The 15,929-nt window shown below is 37.6% G+C and overlaps 1 protein-coding gene across 1 annotated transcript in view; it reads left to right on the top strand.

Moving 5' to 3' along the window:
- ITFG1 (integrin alpha FG-GAP repeat containing 1) overlaps positions 1–15,929 on the top strand; it is a 336,928-nt gene that overhangs the window by 43,922 nt on the left and 277,077 nt on the right. The window contains exon 6 of the mRNA XM_037815500.1: positions 594–688. Coding sequence (XP_037671428.1) covers positions 594–688 — 95 coding nt within the window. The remainder of the gene's footprint in view (positions 1–593; positions 689–15,929) is intronic.

Here is a 15,929-nt window from a genome sequence, read left to right as displayed (position 1 = left end):
TTGAACATGTAAGTCAGCACAAAATCTTGTACAGAAATGTTCATAACAGCATTTTTCACAATATTCAGAGTGAAAATCAACCAGATGTCCATTTACTGTTGAGTATACAAAGTAAATGTCCATAGAATGGAACATTATTTGGCCTAAAATGGAATGATCTACTGATACGTGTTATCACATAGAAGAACCCTGAAAACATTATGCTAAGTTAAAGAAAACAGACGCAAAAAGCATACATATTGTATGATTGCATTTACATGAAATGTCCAGAATAGAGAAATCTTGAAAGAGATAGCTTAATGGCTGCCAGAGGCAGATGAGGGGTGGGGTGGGATGAATATTGGGGAGTCTTTGCTGGTGGATGTGGGAATTCTTTTTGAAGTGACGAAAAGTTCTGGAATTAAATAGTGGTGATGGTTGCACAGTTAATATACTGAAAAGCATGAATTGTAAACTTTTAAAAATGGTTTGTGACATATGCCTCAATAAAAATAAATACATTTTTAAAGTTTTCTATTCAGAAATTTTCCTCTTTTAAAACAGTGCTCATCTGATGTATACATTAATAGAATTATTGTATTTATTGTTTGAAGGTACTTATCTTGGCATCCTGCATTGACCACTGAAAGTAAAATGCGAATTCCACATTCTCATGCATTTATTGATCTGACTAAAGATTTTACAGCAGGTGAGTTGCACATAAATGTGAAGTATTTGTTTAGAATTGTGACAGAATTTTGAGATTTTATTTCCTAACTTGTTACTTAGTATTCATTTGCTGATGGATTGAAGGTTAAAAACATAATGATAATCAGTTATAAAAAGTCAGTGATATAGGAAACATGGAAAAAGTATTGTGTGTAATAAGTCTGATGTTATTGATCTTAACCACCTCATAATTTGCATTTGCCATTCATTTTGAATTCTTAAAAATTGCAACACATTAACTGATTATTTCCCTTTCCATTTAAAAATTATTTGTTGACTAATAGAGGCTATAAATTAAATTAAAAGAAAATATTTAGCTTATCTACAAAAAATATTCAAAGGCTTTTTTCTTTTAATTAGAGAACTTGTGGGTTTACGATACAATCATGCATCAAATACAGGATTCCTGTATGCCACCTGTATTAGTTAAGATTCTCTAGGAAAACAGTACCAACAGGAGATATCTCTACATAAGAGATTTTATAAAAATGTCTCAGCAACTGGGGGGGTTACATGAGTCCAAATTTCATAGGGCAGGATGCACTAGTCCAAATTCCATAGGGTAGATGGTGAGCTGGCAACTTCTGATGAAGGTCTTCAGTGATCTCCCCAAGAGAGGCCAGCTAGGTAAGGACCAAGTGAAAGTTCTCTCTCTTCTCCCTTAAAAGTCTTCAACTGATTGGTTAAATACAGCTGATTGAATTATCTCTTTGCAGAAGAAACTCCCTTCTTGATGTAATCAACCACAGATGCAATCAGTTGACTAATGACTTAATTAATGAGACTTTCAGTTTAAATAATCAGCTGTGAATGTCCTTGCAGCAATGGTTAGGCCATTGCTTGTTTGACCAGACACCTGGGCACCATCACCTGGCTTTGTTGAAACATGAACCTGACCATCACAGTGGTTCCCCTTGTCAACTTGGCAGCTGTACATATCACTTTAAACCATACTTAATCACTAAATAGAACACAATAACAGACATATGTTTTGCCTAAAAATACTCAGCTGTCCTGGGTAAAATCAGAAACACACTAAATCTCTCCAGAATAGGATGCAAGTCCTTGGGTAACATTCACTCTTAAACTCAGTATCTTATAAATTAAATACTATGAAATGAACAATACAACTTATGTCATATGATAAGGGGATAAGATAGAGAAGAAAACAAAGATATTTTCTTTATGTACAAATACAAACATACACATAACAAAACAAGGAGGAAATATTCATGCCGTCATGATCCTCGTTTCTATAAACGGACACATGCTCGTGGTTCATATTTATCACTGCCTTCTTCCATGACACATTGCATGTCTTCTTTACACTCCTCAAGCACTTCAGCTGGCTGTGTTTCTTTGCCTGATGTGGTGACCCAAACCTTCATACCCGAAGTTTCTGGACCATTGTTAGTCCTGCCCGGATTGGGTTCTTGTAGTTTTCCATTGATATTAATCATGGGCATGGTAGTACTAAGTGACACCCTAGCGGATCTCCTGTATTCCACGAAAACTCTTCTTTACCTCCATTATGTAGTTGTAGTCCTATTTTGCCTTGATAGTATCAGTCACCCCAACCAATACAGTAATCCCCTTCCTTGCCTGTTGAATCAAAGGCATGAGAAGCCCAAAGTGGTCAAGGGAAAGACTTAACTTGCAGTTCAATGGAATTATTGTTGTGTCTCTTGATGGGAGCACTCCTCCTTTTGGTATTAAGACTTGTAGACCAGCAGAGCTCAAGACTGCAGGGACAGGGAGCAAAAATTTTCTTACTAGATCACTAGTACTGATAGTGAGTGATGCCACTCCCATTTCCACCCCTTGATTCACTGCTTCTGTGGTCCACTTTTGTGGTACCTGCGTACCGTGCAGAACCGTCTATAAACCATGACCATATTTTGTCTTTCTCAGTCAACTGATTGAGGAACTCTGCAAGAGGCCATAGCTCTGGGTTGGAAAAAAGAAGGTGATGTGACAGGAGTGGGAGCCATGGGCATTTGAGCCACTTCTTCATGTAACTTACTTGTACCTTCAGGACCTACTCAAGCCCTATCTTGTATATACCATTTCCATTTTATGATGGAGTGCTGCTATTGAAGCCCAACTTTATGGCTTGGCGGGTTGGACAACATCCGGCTCATGTTAAGTAACTCAGGTCTCATAATATCTTGGTGGGAATGTTTAAGAGTTCTGATTCTACTAAGGCCCAGTAGCAGGCCAAAAGCTGTTTCTCAAAAGGAGAGTAGTTATCTGCAGAGTATGGTAAGGCTTTACACCAAAATCTTAAGGGCCTGCATTGTGATTCTCCGGTAGGAGCTCAAAACAGCATCTCATTTACCACTGGTGCTTCCAGCACTAACACATCAGCTGGGTTACATGGTCCAAGTGACAAAGCAGCTTGCACAGCAGCCTTGACCTGTCACAGAGCCTCCTCTTCTTCCAGTCACCCCTCAAAACTAGAAGCTTTACTAGTCACTCAGTAAATAGGCCATAGTAGCACATCCAAATGAGGCATATGTTGTCTCCAAAATCCAAAGAGGCCAACTAGACTTTGTGCCTCTTTTTCGGTCACAGACGGAGCCAGATGCAACAGCTTATCCTTCACCTTAGAAGTGATATCTCAACATTCCCCACACCACTGGACACCTAGGAATTTTACTAAGATGGAAGGCCCCTGTATTTTTGTTGGATTTATCTCCCATACTCTAACATGCAAATGCCTTACCAATGCTCAGTAGGTCCAATCAACATGATATCATCAATATAATGGACCAGTGTGATGTCTTTTGGGACAGAAAATCAATCAAGGTCCCTGCAGACAATATTATGACAGTGGGTTGGAGAGTAGGACAGTGAAGGTACACTGCTGGCCTTGCCAGCTGAATACAAACTGTTTCTAGTGGTCTGTACTAACAGTTACTGAGAAAAAAGCATTTGTCAGCTCAATAGCTGCATATCAGGTACCAGGGGATATGTTGATTTCTTCAAGCAATGATACCACATCTGGAACAGCAGCTGCAATTGGAGTCACCATCTGAATAAGCTTATGATAATCCACTGTCATTCTCAAGACCCGTCTGTTTTCTGCATAGGTTGAATAGGAGAGTTGAGTGGGGATGGGTTGGGAATCACCACTGCTGCATCCTTCAAGTCTTAAGAATGGCATCAATCTCTGCAATCCCTCCAGGAATCTGTATTGTTCCTGATTTACTATTTTGCTAGGCAGGGGCAGTTCTAGTGTCTTCTACTTGGCCTTTCCTATCATAATAGCCCTTACTCCAAAAGTGAGGGAACCAATGTGGGGATTCTGCCAGTTGCTGAGTATGTCTATTCCAATTATGCATTCTGGACCTGGGAAAAAAACACAAAATGGGTCTGGGGACCCACTAGACCCACCGTGAGATGGACCTAAGCTAAAACTCCATCAATCACCTGACCTCCATAAGCCCATTCTCTGATGGACCAGAGTGATGTTTTGGGTCTCCTGGAATTAATGTCACTTCTGAGCCAGTGTCTAATAATCCCCAAAATATCTGATCATTTCCTTTTCCCTAATGCACAGTTACCTTGTTAAAATGCCAAAGGCCCCCTTGGGGAAGGCTGGGAGGAAGATTGCCAGTATAAATTTGGGGCAGTGTAGTAGGATCCTTCCCTAAGGATACCAGCCTTCCCTCATTCAAGGGGCTCTCGTTCTGTAAACTGTCTGAAGCCTGGGAACTGAGTAAGGGGCTGTGACTCTCTGTTTTAGTAATTCAAGTTAGTCTTTTGTTCACTTTACTTAAAATTCTTTGGCTTATACAAACAAGAATTTAGTAGACTGCCCATCTATTTTACTTCTAGGTTCTCCGTGATCTAGCACGAGGCGAGTCAGATTATTTTGACTGCTGCTTTGAGCCTGCTGTCTATTATGGTAGGCATGCCCCCCTTGTCTTTGGTGATTAACTGCTGTCCCATGGCTTATGCCAACTTGGGATCTGATTATCCCCAGTGTGTTTAAGGATTTCAGCTCAGTGACAACAGTTCCCACTGTAATAGCTGACTTATAGAGAAAGGTGACTACAGAGCTCTTTAGGGATGATGGAGCTAGTCTCACATATTTATTCCCCCACAGTCCTGGTAAGAGGTATTACCTATGGACAATCCTGGGGTGTGTGAGCAGGGTGTTCCATGATAAATGCACTCTAACATTGCAATCTCTCTAAGCCTTTGGATCGCCTCCTCTGCATTATACCAGAGCACTTCTGGCATTTTGACCTCAGGTAATGTTGGCCACCTTTTGATCCACATTTTAGCCAACCACCAAACAAACTGTTATCTCCTTTTCTAATCCCTCAAACTACAACACTGAATGCAAAATCTCTCCGTAGTGGGCCCATATCAATAAATTCAGCCTGATCCAACTTTATATTCTGTCCACCATTATCCCATACCCTTAATATCTATTCCCAAACCTGTTTCCCTAATTTCTGTCTTTATAAATTGGAAAACTCCTGCAGTTCTTTTGGAAATTTGGCATACTTCTTCATGGGTCACACTTTGTACCTCACCTTTTGGAGCCTATTGGAACTTCAGTTGTAGGTCTTGAAGAAAAGAGTGGTGGTGGGGGTGGGTCATGAAAAGAATTAGGAGTATCCTTCAAGCCAGTTACTTCAGGACATTCCATTGCAGTTTCATCTACTGAAACAGGATTAATCTCTCCAGACAGTGGAGTGAGGGCTGCTTCCTCAGGGGAGGTGATTACAGGTTTTGCAGGCACTGAAGGGTTAATCTCTTTAGGTGGAGGTTGGATGGCAGGCTTCTCAGGGCAGCCTGGAGGTTGGGAAGCTGTTTCCTCAAGGCGGGCTGGAGGTTGGGTTAACTGTCTCCTCAGGACAGACTGGAGTTGGGGGTGGCTGTTTCCTCAGGGCAGAGCATTACAGGTATATCTAGCAGACTCAGCAGAATCCAGGCTTCCAGTGTCCCCACTGCCATTATTATCAACCCTTGTGTCCCCATCCCAAGTTTCAGGATCCCATTCTTTTCCAATCAATGCCTTTACTTTAACAGCAGATACCCTGTGAGGTTGAGACTTTAGTTTATGTTGTCACTCTGCTACTCGCGCAATGAGATGCTTGGTCTGGTTTTCAGAGTTCTCAAGTCTGCTGCCCCAGGAAATAAGATTTTCTTTCAGGGCACACTTAGAAACATTTACATCTGTCATATGGCATTTAAGTTTCAAATTTGAAGCCTTCACCTCATCCCTTTCTCTTATGACTTTATCCAGCATATCAAAGAGCAACCAGCCAACATCATTATACCTTAACTCCAAAAAACCCTGTTAAGGTATCCAAAACATTGTCACCAGAATATGATTAGGAGAATCAAATGGTGATGTTTTGCATATCTCCATTGCCAACTCACAGCATGGACTGTTAGTGCCATCTTGATTATTGGAAATAGAGTCATTAGTGCCTTTGAATCTAATCCAAGTAGAAAACCAATTGTGAAAGCCCATTTTAAGATTCTGTTTCTCAAGAACCACTCCTGGTACCAAGTTGTATTAGGGTTCTCTAGGAAAACAAACCTCCAGGAGATATCTGTAAATATGAGATTTTATAAAAGTGTCTCACAACTAGGGGATGCACAAATCCATATTCCATAGGGCAGGATGCACAAGTCCAAATTCCGTAGGGCAGACAGGAGAGGCTGGTTGGCTGAAAAACAAGTGAAAGTTCTCTCTTTTCTCTCTTAAACATCTTCAACTGATTGGGTTAAATACAACTGATTGAATTATCTCATTCCAGAAGACATTCCCTTGATGTAGTCAGCCACAGATGCAATCAGTTGACTGATGATTTAATAAACCAGCCTTCTGGTATATTAACCAGCCAAAAATGTCCTTGCAGTAACGGTTAGGCCAGTGCTTGCTTGACCAGACACCTGGGCACCATCACCTGGCCATGTTGACACATGAACCTCACCATCACACTACCCTATTATAATCACCTTGCATTTTTGTGGTAATTTGTTGTAATTGATGAAAACATATTTTTAAAATTTTTCCATTAACTGTACTCCATACGTAACACTGAGTTCCTAATTCCAGGGAATTTTTTAAAATTTCTTTTTTAGTTACATATATACAACCTAACATTTCCCCTTTTACAACATTAAAATATATAATTCAGTGCTGTTAATTATATTCACAATGTTTTGCTAGCATCAGGTCCATCTGTTACCAAAACTTTTCCATGGTCCCGAGTAGAAATTCTATTCATTTTAAGCCTTAACTACTTATTCCCTACCCTTACCTCATCCCCTGTTAGCCTATATTCTAGATTCTGACTCCGTGAGGTTGCGTATTCTAATTATTTCATATCAGTCAGATCATACTATGTTTGTCCTTTTGCGTCTGGCTTATTTCACTCAACATGATATCTTTAAGATTCATCCATGTTGTCACATATATCAGAATTTCATTCTCATATCCTTTATGAGAATATACCCCATTATTTTTATCCACTCATTAGTCGATGGACCCTTGGATTGCTTCCATCTTTTGGCAATTGTGATTAATGTTGCTGTGAACATCAGTGTCCAAATATCTGTTCAGTGCAAGTTGTGATTGCAAAGGAAAAGTTCTTGAAGGAAATTAAAAGTGCTACTCCAGTGAACACATGAATGGTAAGAATGTGAAACAGACTTATCACTGATACGGAAAAAGTTTTAGTGGTCTAGATAGGGGAGCAAACCAGCTGCAATATTCCCTTAAGCCAAAGCCTAATCTAGAGCAAGGCTGTAACTCTCTTCAATCTTGTGAAGGCTGAAAGAGGTGAGGATGTTGTTGAAGAAAAGTTTGAAGCTAGAAGAGGTAGGTTCATGAGGTTTAAGGAAAGAAGCCATCTCTATAACATAAAATGCAAGGTGAAGCAAGTGCTGATACAGAAGCCACTGCAAGTTATCCAGAAGATGTAGCTAAGAAAATTGATGAATATTACTGTACTAAATAGTAAATATTCAATGTAGAACAATATTCTTTTGGAAGATGCCTCTTAGGGCATTCATAGTTAGGGAGGAGAACTCAATTCTTGACATCAAAGCTTCAAAGGACAGGCTAACTACCTTCTTAGGAGTTAATGCAGCTATTGAATTTAAGTTGAAGTCAATGCTTATTTACCATTCAAAAAATCTTTTGACCCTTAAGAATTATGCTAAATCTATTCTGCCTGTATTCTATGAATGGAACAACAAAGCCTGGATGGCAGCCCATCTGTTTACAACATGGTTTACTGAATGTTTTAACTCCACTAATGAAACCTACTGCTCAGAAAAAGATTCCTTTCAAAATGTTACTGCTCATTGACAATATACCTGGTAACCCAAGAGCTCTGACGGAGATATGCAATGAGATGAATGTTGTTTTCAGCCCTGCTAACATAGCATCCATTCTACAGCTCATGGATCAAGGAGTCATTTCTTCTTTCAAGTCTATTACTTAAGAAATACATTTCATAAAGCTGTAGCTGCCATAGTGATTCCTCTGATGGATCTGGGCAAAGTAAATTTAAAACCTTCTCAAAAGGATTCACCATTCTAGATGCCTGCCCTGAGAGTATGGGCTGGGCAGTGGTATCCACTGAGCTGAGAGACCAGTTTACTGGCATTTACCATAATTGACCAGCCTCCTCTTCTTGATCTTACTTGGATCTGTTACAATGGTCTGCTTGTCTCTCACGTTTGGAACTAGTTGATTCAGTCAGTTCCTGCCTATTTAATAGTTATTCTGGTTGAGGGACTGATTCATAGAGGTTCTGACTCCACCATCTTCCCACAATCCTCTTTGGAAGTGTTTTTTTTGTTTTATTAGAGAAGTTGTGGGTTTACAGAACAATCATGCATAAAATACAGGATTCCTGTATACCACTCTATTGTTAACACTTTGCATTAGGTGTGGAAATTTTGCTTCATTTGATAATAGCGTATTTTTGTAATTGTACTATTAAACTGTAGTTTATGGTTTAACTTAGGGTTCACTGTTTGTGTAGTGTAGTTCCATGGATTTTTTAAAAAAATTTTAAAACATTTCCATTGTTCCAAGTAGGAGCGCTCTATACTAAGTCTTAAAAATGTCCAAAGGCTTTTAAAAGCTATTTATTTTAGAAAACTTTAAACATTTTCTAATGAGTTTAGTAGCCTTTGATGATCATTGTCAGATCCATTATTTCAATAGATATTGCAACATCATTACACCCTAATTCTGTCACTCCTCTGCATATAAAAAAGGAATTTCCCATCATCTCTTTGGTTACCCTAAAGTGTGGTTGAGGCCGACATAGACTTTGCATTTAAATAATTCTTGTGTTTGCCCAATCTAAAAAATGTACCTTAAAATATTTGTGATTAAACAAACCAGTTGTGTTTGTTCTAAGGAGTTGTGATTTTACATTAAGCAATCAATTGTACGAAATATAAGAACATTATCTTTGATGGGTGGACTTGTAGAAGTTAACAACTTAGAATATATGAAGAAATACAAAAAATTCCAATTTTCAGAATTCTCTTATTCAAACGTCTATCTCTGCCTTTGAAATCATTTCAACAAACATTGAGTAAATGCCTTGTGCAAACCCCTGAATATTCATCACACAAAATACAAGGATGGGAGGAAATTCCTTCAGCCTTCAAAGAAAATTTGGTTTACTGGTTGAGACTAAATCTTATCATAATGTGTGGCAGAATGAAGTAAGTACTTATTAATTGCAAATTGCTATGTAATAAAAAGAGAGCTATTAAGGGGCATTATTCTTTGGACTGTAGAGTTTTGTATAGTTGAGATAAGAACTTGGCCAAATAAAAAAAAAAAAGGATGTTATATGGTTCTCATTGTCTACAGTATAGTTGTTCCTTGGGACATGTAAAGCATTTCCAAGCAATAAGTACTAGAAGAAATTCGTAATATAAATAGGTCTTCCTGTGGGCAGCAAGCCAAGATAATGTAGTATATAAAATGAATTTTCTATTTCAAATACTTTTTTCCCCCATTTTACAGCATTTTTATTTGCCCTTTTTTTTTTTTTAACTAATTACCAAAATTGTGTGGCTTTTAATGGCTCCTATCTACTGTATGGAAGTAACATAATTTATTTAACCAATTTTTTTAACATTTAAGTTGTTTTCATTTTTTTTTTTTTTTTTTTTTTTTTTTATTTATTATAAATAGTGCTTTGGTGAAAATTCTTATATTTGACTTTTTGTGCATATCTCTCCAAAGTTCTTCAAGGAGAGTTTCTGAAAGTGAAATAACTAGTTACACAAATACAAGCATTTTTTAGGGGCTGAAACATTGCCTTATTGCTTTCCAGAAAGGCATGTTAGAGTGCTTTCTTCTCCCGCTTTTGTCAACATTGAGTATTGTCTTTTTTGAATCATTGCTAATTCAGTGATGTGGAAAAACTTATTTCATTATGATTTTAATATGCATTTCAGAGCTGACTATTGAAATAGAATTTTTTTTTTTAATATTTGAGTTGCTCATTTGTGTGTTTTCTCTTATGGATTGCCTGGTGGTTACCAATTTAGGGCTTCCTCTTACAAGGTCCCTCCATGAAAACCAAGAACATATCCCCAAAACCCAACTCAGTGAAAACAGATGTGTAGGAAAGCCAAGGCAGTAGCAGTCATGATATAGCCGAATCCAAAACCAGTTCGTCTAATATCAAGAGAGATTGATGGTCCACATGTCCTGTCAGCCATATGTAAATATCTTCTTTTTCAACTGGGCTTTTAGTACAAGTTTTAACAGTTACCATTGTCTGACAAGGACCTAGATGCCAATGTTTGTCTTTGTTTTTGAAGGCAGATGCTTATTCTGTTGTTACTAAATGAGCAGACTTTAGACTAATTTTCTTTTACTGGAATGAAGGAATGTAACAGGCCAATCTAGGTTATTGATGACCATTTCTTACTGTGGGTGGGCCAAGGGATTAAAACCAGACTTTGTTTACTTAAAATGAATAAAGAGAAAGAGATTAGCAGATCGATCATTTCTTCTATATTCTTTCAGAAATTTTTTGTAAAGGTAGCACAAACATACACACATAAACACACACACATGCACACATTTCCTTTTTGTACTCAAATGAAATTATTTTTATATAATTGTCAATCTTAATTTAACGTATCTGCACATGTAACCTGCCTCATTCTTTGGTATGGATTCATGTTATTCCTCTATGGAGATACTGTAATTTAAATACTCATCTCATTGTGGATATTTGTGTGTTTCTCTTTTTTGTTTGAGATAGTGCTCCATTGAACATTTGTATATGTGGATCTCTACATATTTGTGCAAGCCTAGGAGAATTAGATACTCTCAACACTTTAATTAAGGTCAAAGCATATATGCATTTTTTCTCTTAAATATCTTTTATCATGGAATACTTCAAATGTACTGAAGAGGGCAAAGAGTAAACAAATGATGTTTTTAATTTTAATTCTAGTAGATATTTCCAATTTCCCTTCAGAGGCTGTATCAATTTACATTCCCACAAAGCATATAAAGTGCTTATTCTTGCCAACATTGGATCTATCATTTGTTTATTTAAATGTATTGTTATTAACCATGGATTATTTCAAGCATACAGAAAAAATAGCAGATATAGCACTTGTTGTTTTCAGAGTTTACATTTTGGCAGTTTCATAGGTAAAAAATAGTATCTTGTTTTGATTTGCATTTCTTGAATTATGAATAATGTTGAACAACTTTTCTAATAATTTTTGTCCATTCTTTGAATTGCGTGGTCATATGGTTTGCCCATTTTTCTATTGGAGATTTTTAGCCTAATTTTTTTATTTGAAAGTTCTTTGTACTTTAAGGAAATTACTCTTCTTTTGTGATACATGCTGTACAAATCTCCAGCTTATTGTATGACTTTTTACTTTGTCTGTAGTTTTTGTGGGGTTTTTTACTATATAGAATTGTTAAATATTTCTCGTGAAGTTTATCTTTTCTTTTATGGTATCTGTTTTGTGTCATACTTAGAAAATATGATTTGTATGTAATATAATTCAGAACAAAGAAATTTTTAAAACAGTTCTTGGTGGTTTTATGTTTTTACACTTAAATAGTTAATCCAATTAGATTTTCTTGCAGATATTTTTGTTTAATCTTTAGATAGCTATCTCCATATTGATGACCCCTGAAGGAATCCTTATTTGGCAGCACAGCCATCCTCCTGACTCTGCCTTGCTATTGAGTGCTTTGTTTCTACACTTAATGTTTACCTATGTTCTCCCTTATGGACCATGAATAGTCCAATCACTGGTCATTTAAATAAAATATTATTATGTTTAACTAAAATAAGGTTTATTTTTAAAGGAATAGCATATGTAGTAGTATTAAAATTTTAGCAAGTTACCACATGGGTATACACAGAAATGGAATATGTTTTCTAAAATTGATATAACAAAGCTTTTATGTTTTGAGCAGATATGGGAAAAGGGGAGTTTTTATTTGTCAGTTAAAATGATCTCAGTCTCTTTAGGGTTTTAAGTCAGTCTTATTGGGTAAATTTGTAATCTTTCTGGATCTTTCTACATTCCACCTTCTAGCAAAGATGGCAGCTGGGTGTACATAGGGGTATGCTTATATGTCCTCAGTCAATTAGAGGGACAGGTCCTTGTATCTGCCCGGAGGTCCTTGTGCCATTACATTGAGAGGCCTTGTGCAGTAGCTGGCCTCCTGACATTTTCTGCTGAAGTTGGCAGCTGGTGACCTGATTCTCTTGACTAGATCATATCCTAATAATCTGTCCTGGTTGACACTTCATCCTGCCTTCGATCTGTTTTTTGTTTTTTGTTTTTTGTTTTTTGTTTTTTGTTTTTTTTTTCCAGAATTTCTCCTCCATTTATTTTCATTTGGAGGTAAATGTTCATAATGGTGTATATCTTACATAGTTTCCCATGTCTTCCCTCTGGCTTTTTTTTTTTTTTTAATTCATTTTTATTGAGATATATTCACATACCATGCAGTCATACAAAGCGTACATTCAGTTGTTCACAGTACCATTATATAGTTGTGCGTTCATCACCAAAATTGATTTTTGAGCATTTTCATCACCACACACACAAAAATAATAAGAATAAAAATTAAAGTGAAGAAGAACAATTAAAGTAAAAAAGAATACTGGGTGCCTTTTTTTTTTTTTTTTTTTTTTTTGGCCCCCTTTTTTCTACTCATTCATCCATACACTGGATAAAGGGGAGTATGATCCATATGACTTTCCCAATCACATTGTGACCCCTCATAAGTTACATTTTTATACAATTGTCTTCAAGATTCAAGGGTTCTGGGTTGTAGTTTGATAGTTCCAGGTATTTACTGCTAGCTATTCCAATTCTTTAGAACCACCAGAGTGACCTCTCGGCTCCTTTTGGAATCTCTCAGACACTGAAACTAATTTCATTTCCTTTCACATCCCCCTTTTGGTCAAGAAGATGTTCTCCGTCCCACGATGCCAGGTCTAGATTTCTCCCCAGGAGTCATATTCCACGTTGCCAGGGAGATTCATTCCCCTGGGTGTCCGATCCCATGTAGGGGGAGGGCAGTGATTTCACCGGCCAAGTTGGCTTAGCTAGAGAGAGAGGGCCACATGTGAGCAACAAAGAGGCATTCGGGAGGAGGCTCTTAGTCACAATTATAGGCAGACCTAGCCTCTCCTTTCCTGCCTTGGATCTTAATGTCCATTTGGATTCCTGAAGCTCCATCATCTCCTTCCAGCCCTCTCTCTTGCACTGTTCACTGCCTATCCTCTACCATGGGATTCCTTTGCCTTATACTATAGTATCCCCATGGAGGATCCACTGGTGTCAACTTGGCTACCCTTCATGTCTACCAAAGAGGATCTTGAGACCCTTCTCTGTACATGAAAATCAAGGGAAGTTTGAGAATTCTAGCTTAGACTCTCTACACTGTCTTTTCTGTGTCACAGAAAATTACCTGTGTTGGTACCAATCATCTTGAAGGACAGGCTCCTCCCTGAGTTCCCTTCAACTTCATGAGTTTCTTCCATATTCTCAGTGTTACCCTCTATGAGATTGGGCTCTGAAATTGACACCAGGAAATGTAGTCGAGGAAATTGGCATCAGATCTCCTCTCTCTTTCTCCAATCTCTCTGATTCCTCCTCCCTGTCTCATGCCTTCCCATTGCCTCCTTAAATAGCCTGACATCTTGACCTGAGTTCTTTCTATTTGTGACTTAAAGTAAAACTTGTTCAGATCTCCAGGTTTTGCTTTTAATATGTAATAGAAATTTGAGGATTTGGGAATCTTTTTCATTATCAGCAAAACCTGACTTTCAATACTGTTTTCTATCGTTAGACTTAAAAACTGATATTTTGGAAGTCAATAGCTGAATATTGACTTTTTTCCAGCCCTACTTCAATAGCCCTAATCTTTTCCTAAGCCAGCAGTTCTTCACCTATGGTCTGTGGATCCCGAGGGTCGCAAAGACCCTTTCAGAGGATCTGCGAGGTCAAATGACTTTTATAAAAACCATAAAACATCATTTGCTTTTTCACACTAGTGTGTGATGACTTTTTATGCATGATTGTGTATTCTTGTGTTTTAAATTTATCTCAGTTTTAATTTCTGTTATGGTATGTATCTGTATAGAGAGAGATAGATCATATCAACAGAAGCTCTCTAGAGTCCCCAATAATGACAGTTTGAGGAACTGTTGCCCTAGATAAGTTTGCCTCTGACTGGGGTCGCTATACAAAGTCACGAGAAAGAATTATGTAATATCCCTGATATATACATATATCAAGTAAAGAAAAGATCTAGGACATGACATATTAGATAGATTATAATGGTATCTTTGGGCTTGGCCCCCTTCTTCTTCCTGCCACATAGTTGTCATGGTTCTGGCATGTAGCTTTGAAAAGCAACCTAATAAAGGAACTTAAAAGCTGCACTACTGATGAGGTGATGTAAAATATATAGCTAGCCCTTAACTCCAGAGACTCCCTACCATTTTCTTTGTTGGGTCATTTTTCTACTTATTACAGAACTGGAAAGATGTCACTTAATGGAGCCTTTACTCTCATTAACTGATTTGGCCAAGCATGTGTTTTACTTTTAGTAGACTGGAAAAGCTCACATTCAAAATATCTTCCCAGTTTCTTCTTTTTACAATGGGTAGGGTGGATAGGGCTTGTGAAGCATTTAAAATGGTAAATCTTTTGTCATTGGAAGGCAAAAGAACGTGACATGAAAACTTCTTTAATATCACAAATACTTTTTCATTCATTCATCAAATTCAGTAATTATTTCCTGAGCCTCTATGTTGCCAGGCATTGTGCTAGGAACCAAGAGTTTAAAGATGAAAAATGAGATCACTAGACTCAAGTGCCACTATAGCATGAACCTCAAGGATATCATTATAGCAAGACACTACTTTATTCATTCTGTTTTCAGAAGTTCACACTTCATTTAAGTCTTAAATGTTTTAAAATGCAGGTACACATTAATATTCAGTATATCATTTATTTATAGTGCATTTAGTGGAGCTTTACAAGATTCTTGTCTTCCTTCCCTTATACACCCTTGGTGATTTCATGGCTATAAGTACCACCTAGGAGTTTACAACTCCCAAATTTTTACTCCAAACTGGACTTCCCTCAATCTCGAAAGTCACCCACACCTCCTCAACTTATCATGTTCTCCATCTTACTAAATGACAGCCCCATCCTTCCAGTTTCTTGGTCAAGATGTGGAATCTATCCTTTCCTCCTTTTTCTGTCACACCCAACATCAGGTTTAGGAAATCCTGTTCATTCTGCTTTCAAAATATATCCAACTTGATCACTTCTCACCACCTCCACTACAATCATTCTATTCCAAAAACACTACCATTTCAAACCTGAATTACTATAATTACTGGTTCCCCTGATTTTACCCTTCCCCCCTACGCTCTTTTCAACACGAGCTCCTGTTAAAATGTGAGTCAGGTCATGTCACTCTTCTGTTGCACATCTTCCAGTGGCATTTACATTTAGAGCAATAGCCAAAGTCCTTGAATGACCTAGTAGGCTGCACTTCATTTGACCCAGCCTGCTTGCTCTGGCCACACAGGCCTCATTGCTATTCATGAAACTTACAAGGCAATGTACAGTCTCACAGCTTGGATTGAGTAGCTGTTTTCTCTGCCTGGAGTATTATTTTTCTGGATATCCATTATCAC

This window comes from Choloepus didactylus, chromosome 22 (assembly GCF_015220235.1).
Source record: "Choloepus didactylus isolate mChoDid1 chromosome 22, mChoDid1.pri, whole genome shotgun sequence".
Taxonomy (NCBI): Eukaryota; Metazoa; Chordata; class Mammalia; order Pilosa; family Megalonychidae; genus Choloepus; species Choloepus didactylus.
This window is presented reverse-complemented; position numbering and strand designations above follow the sequence as displayed.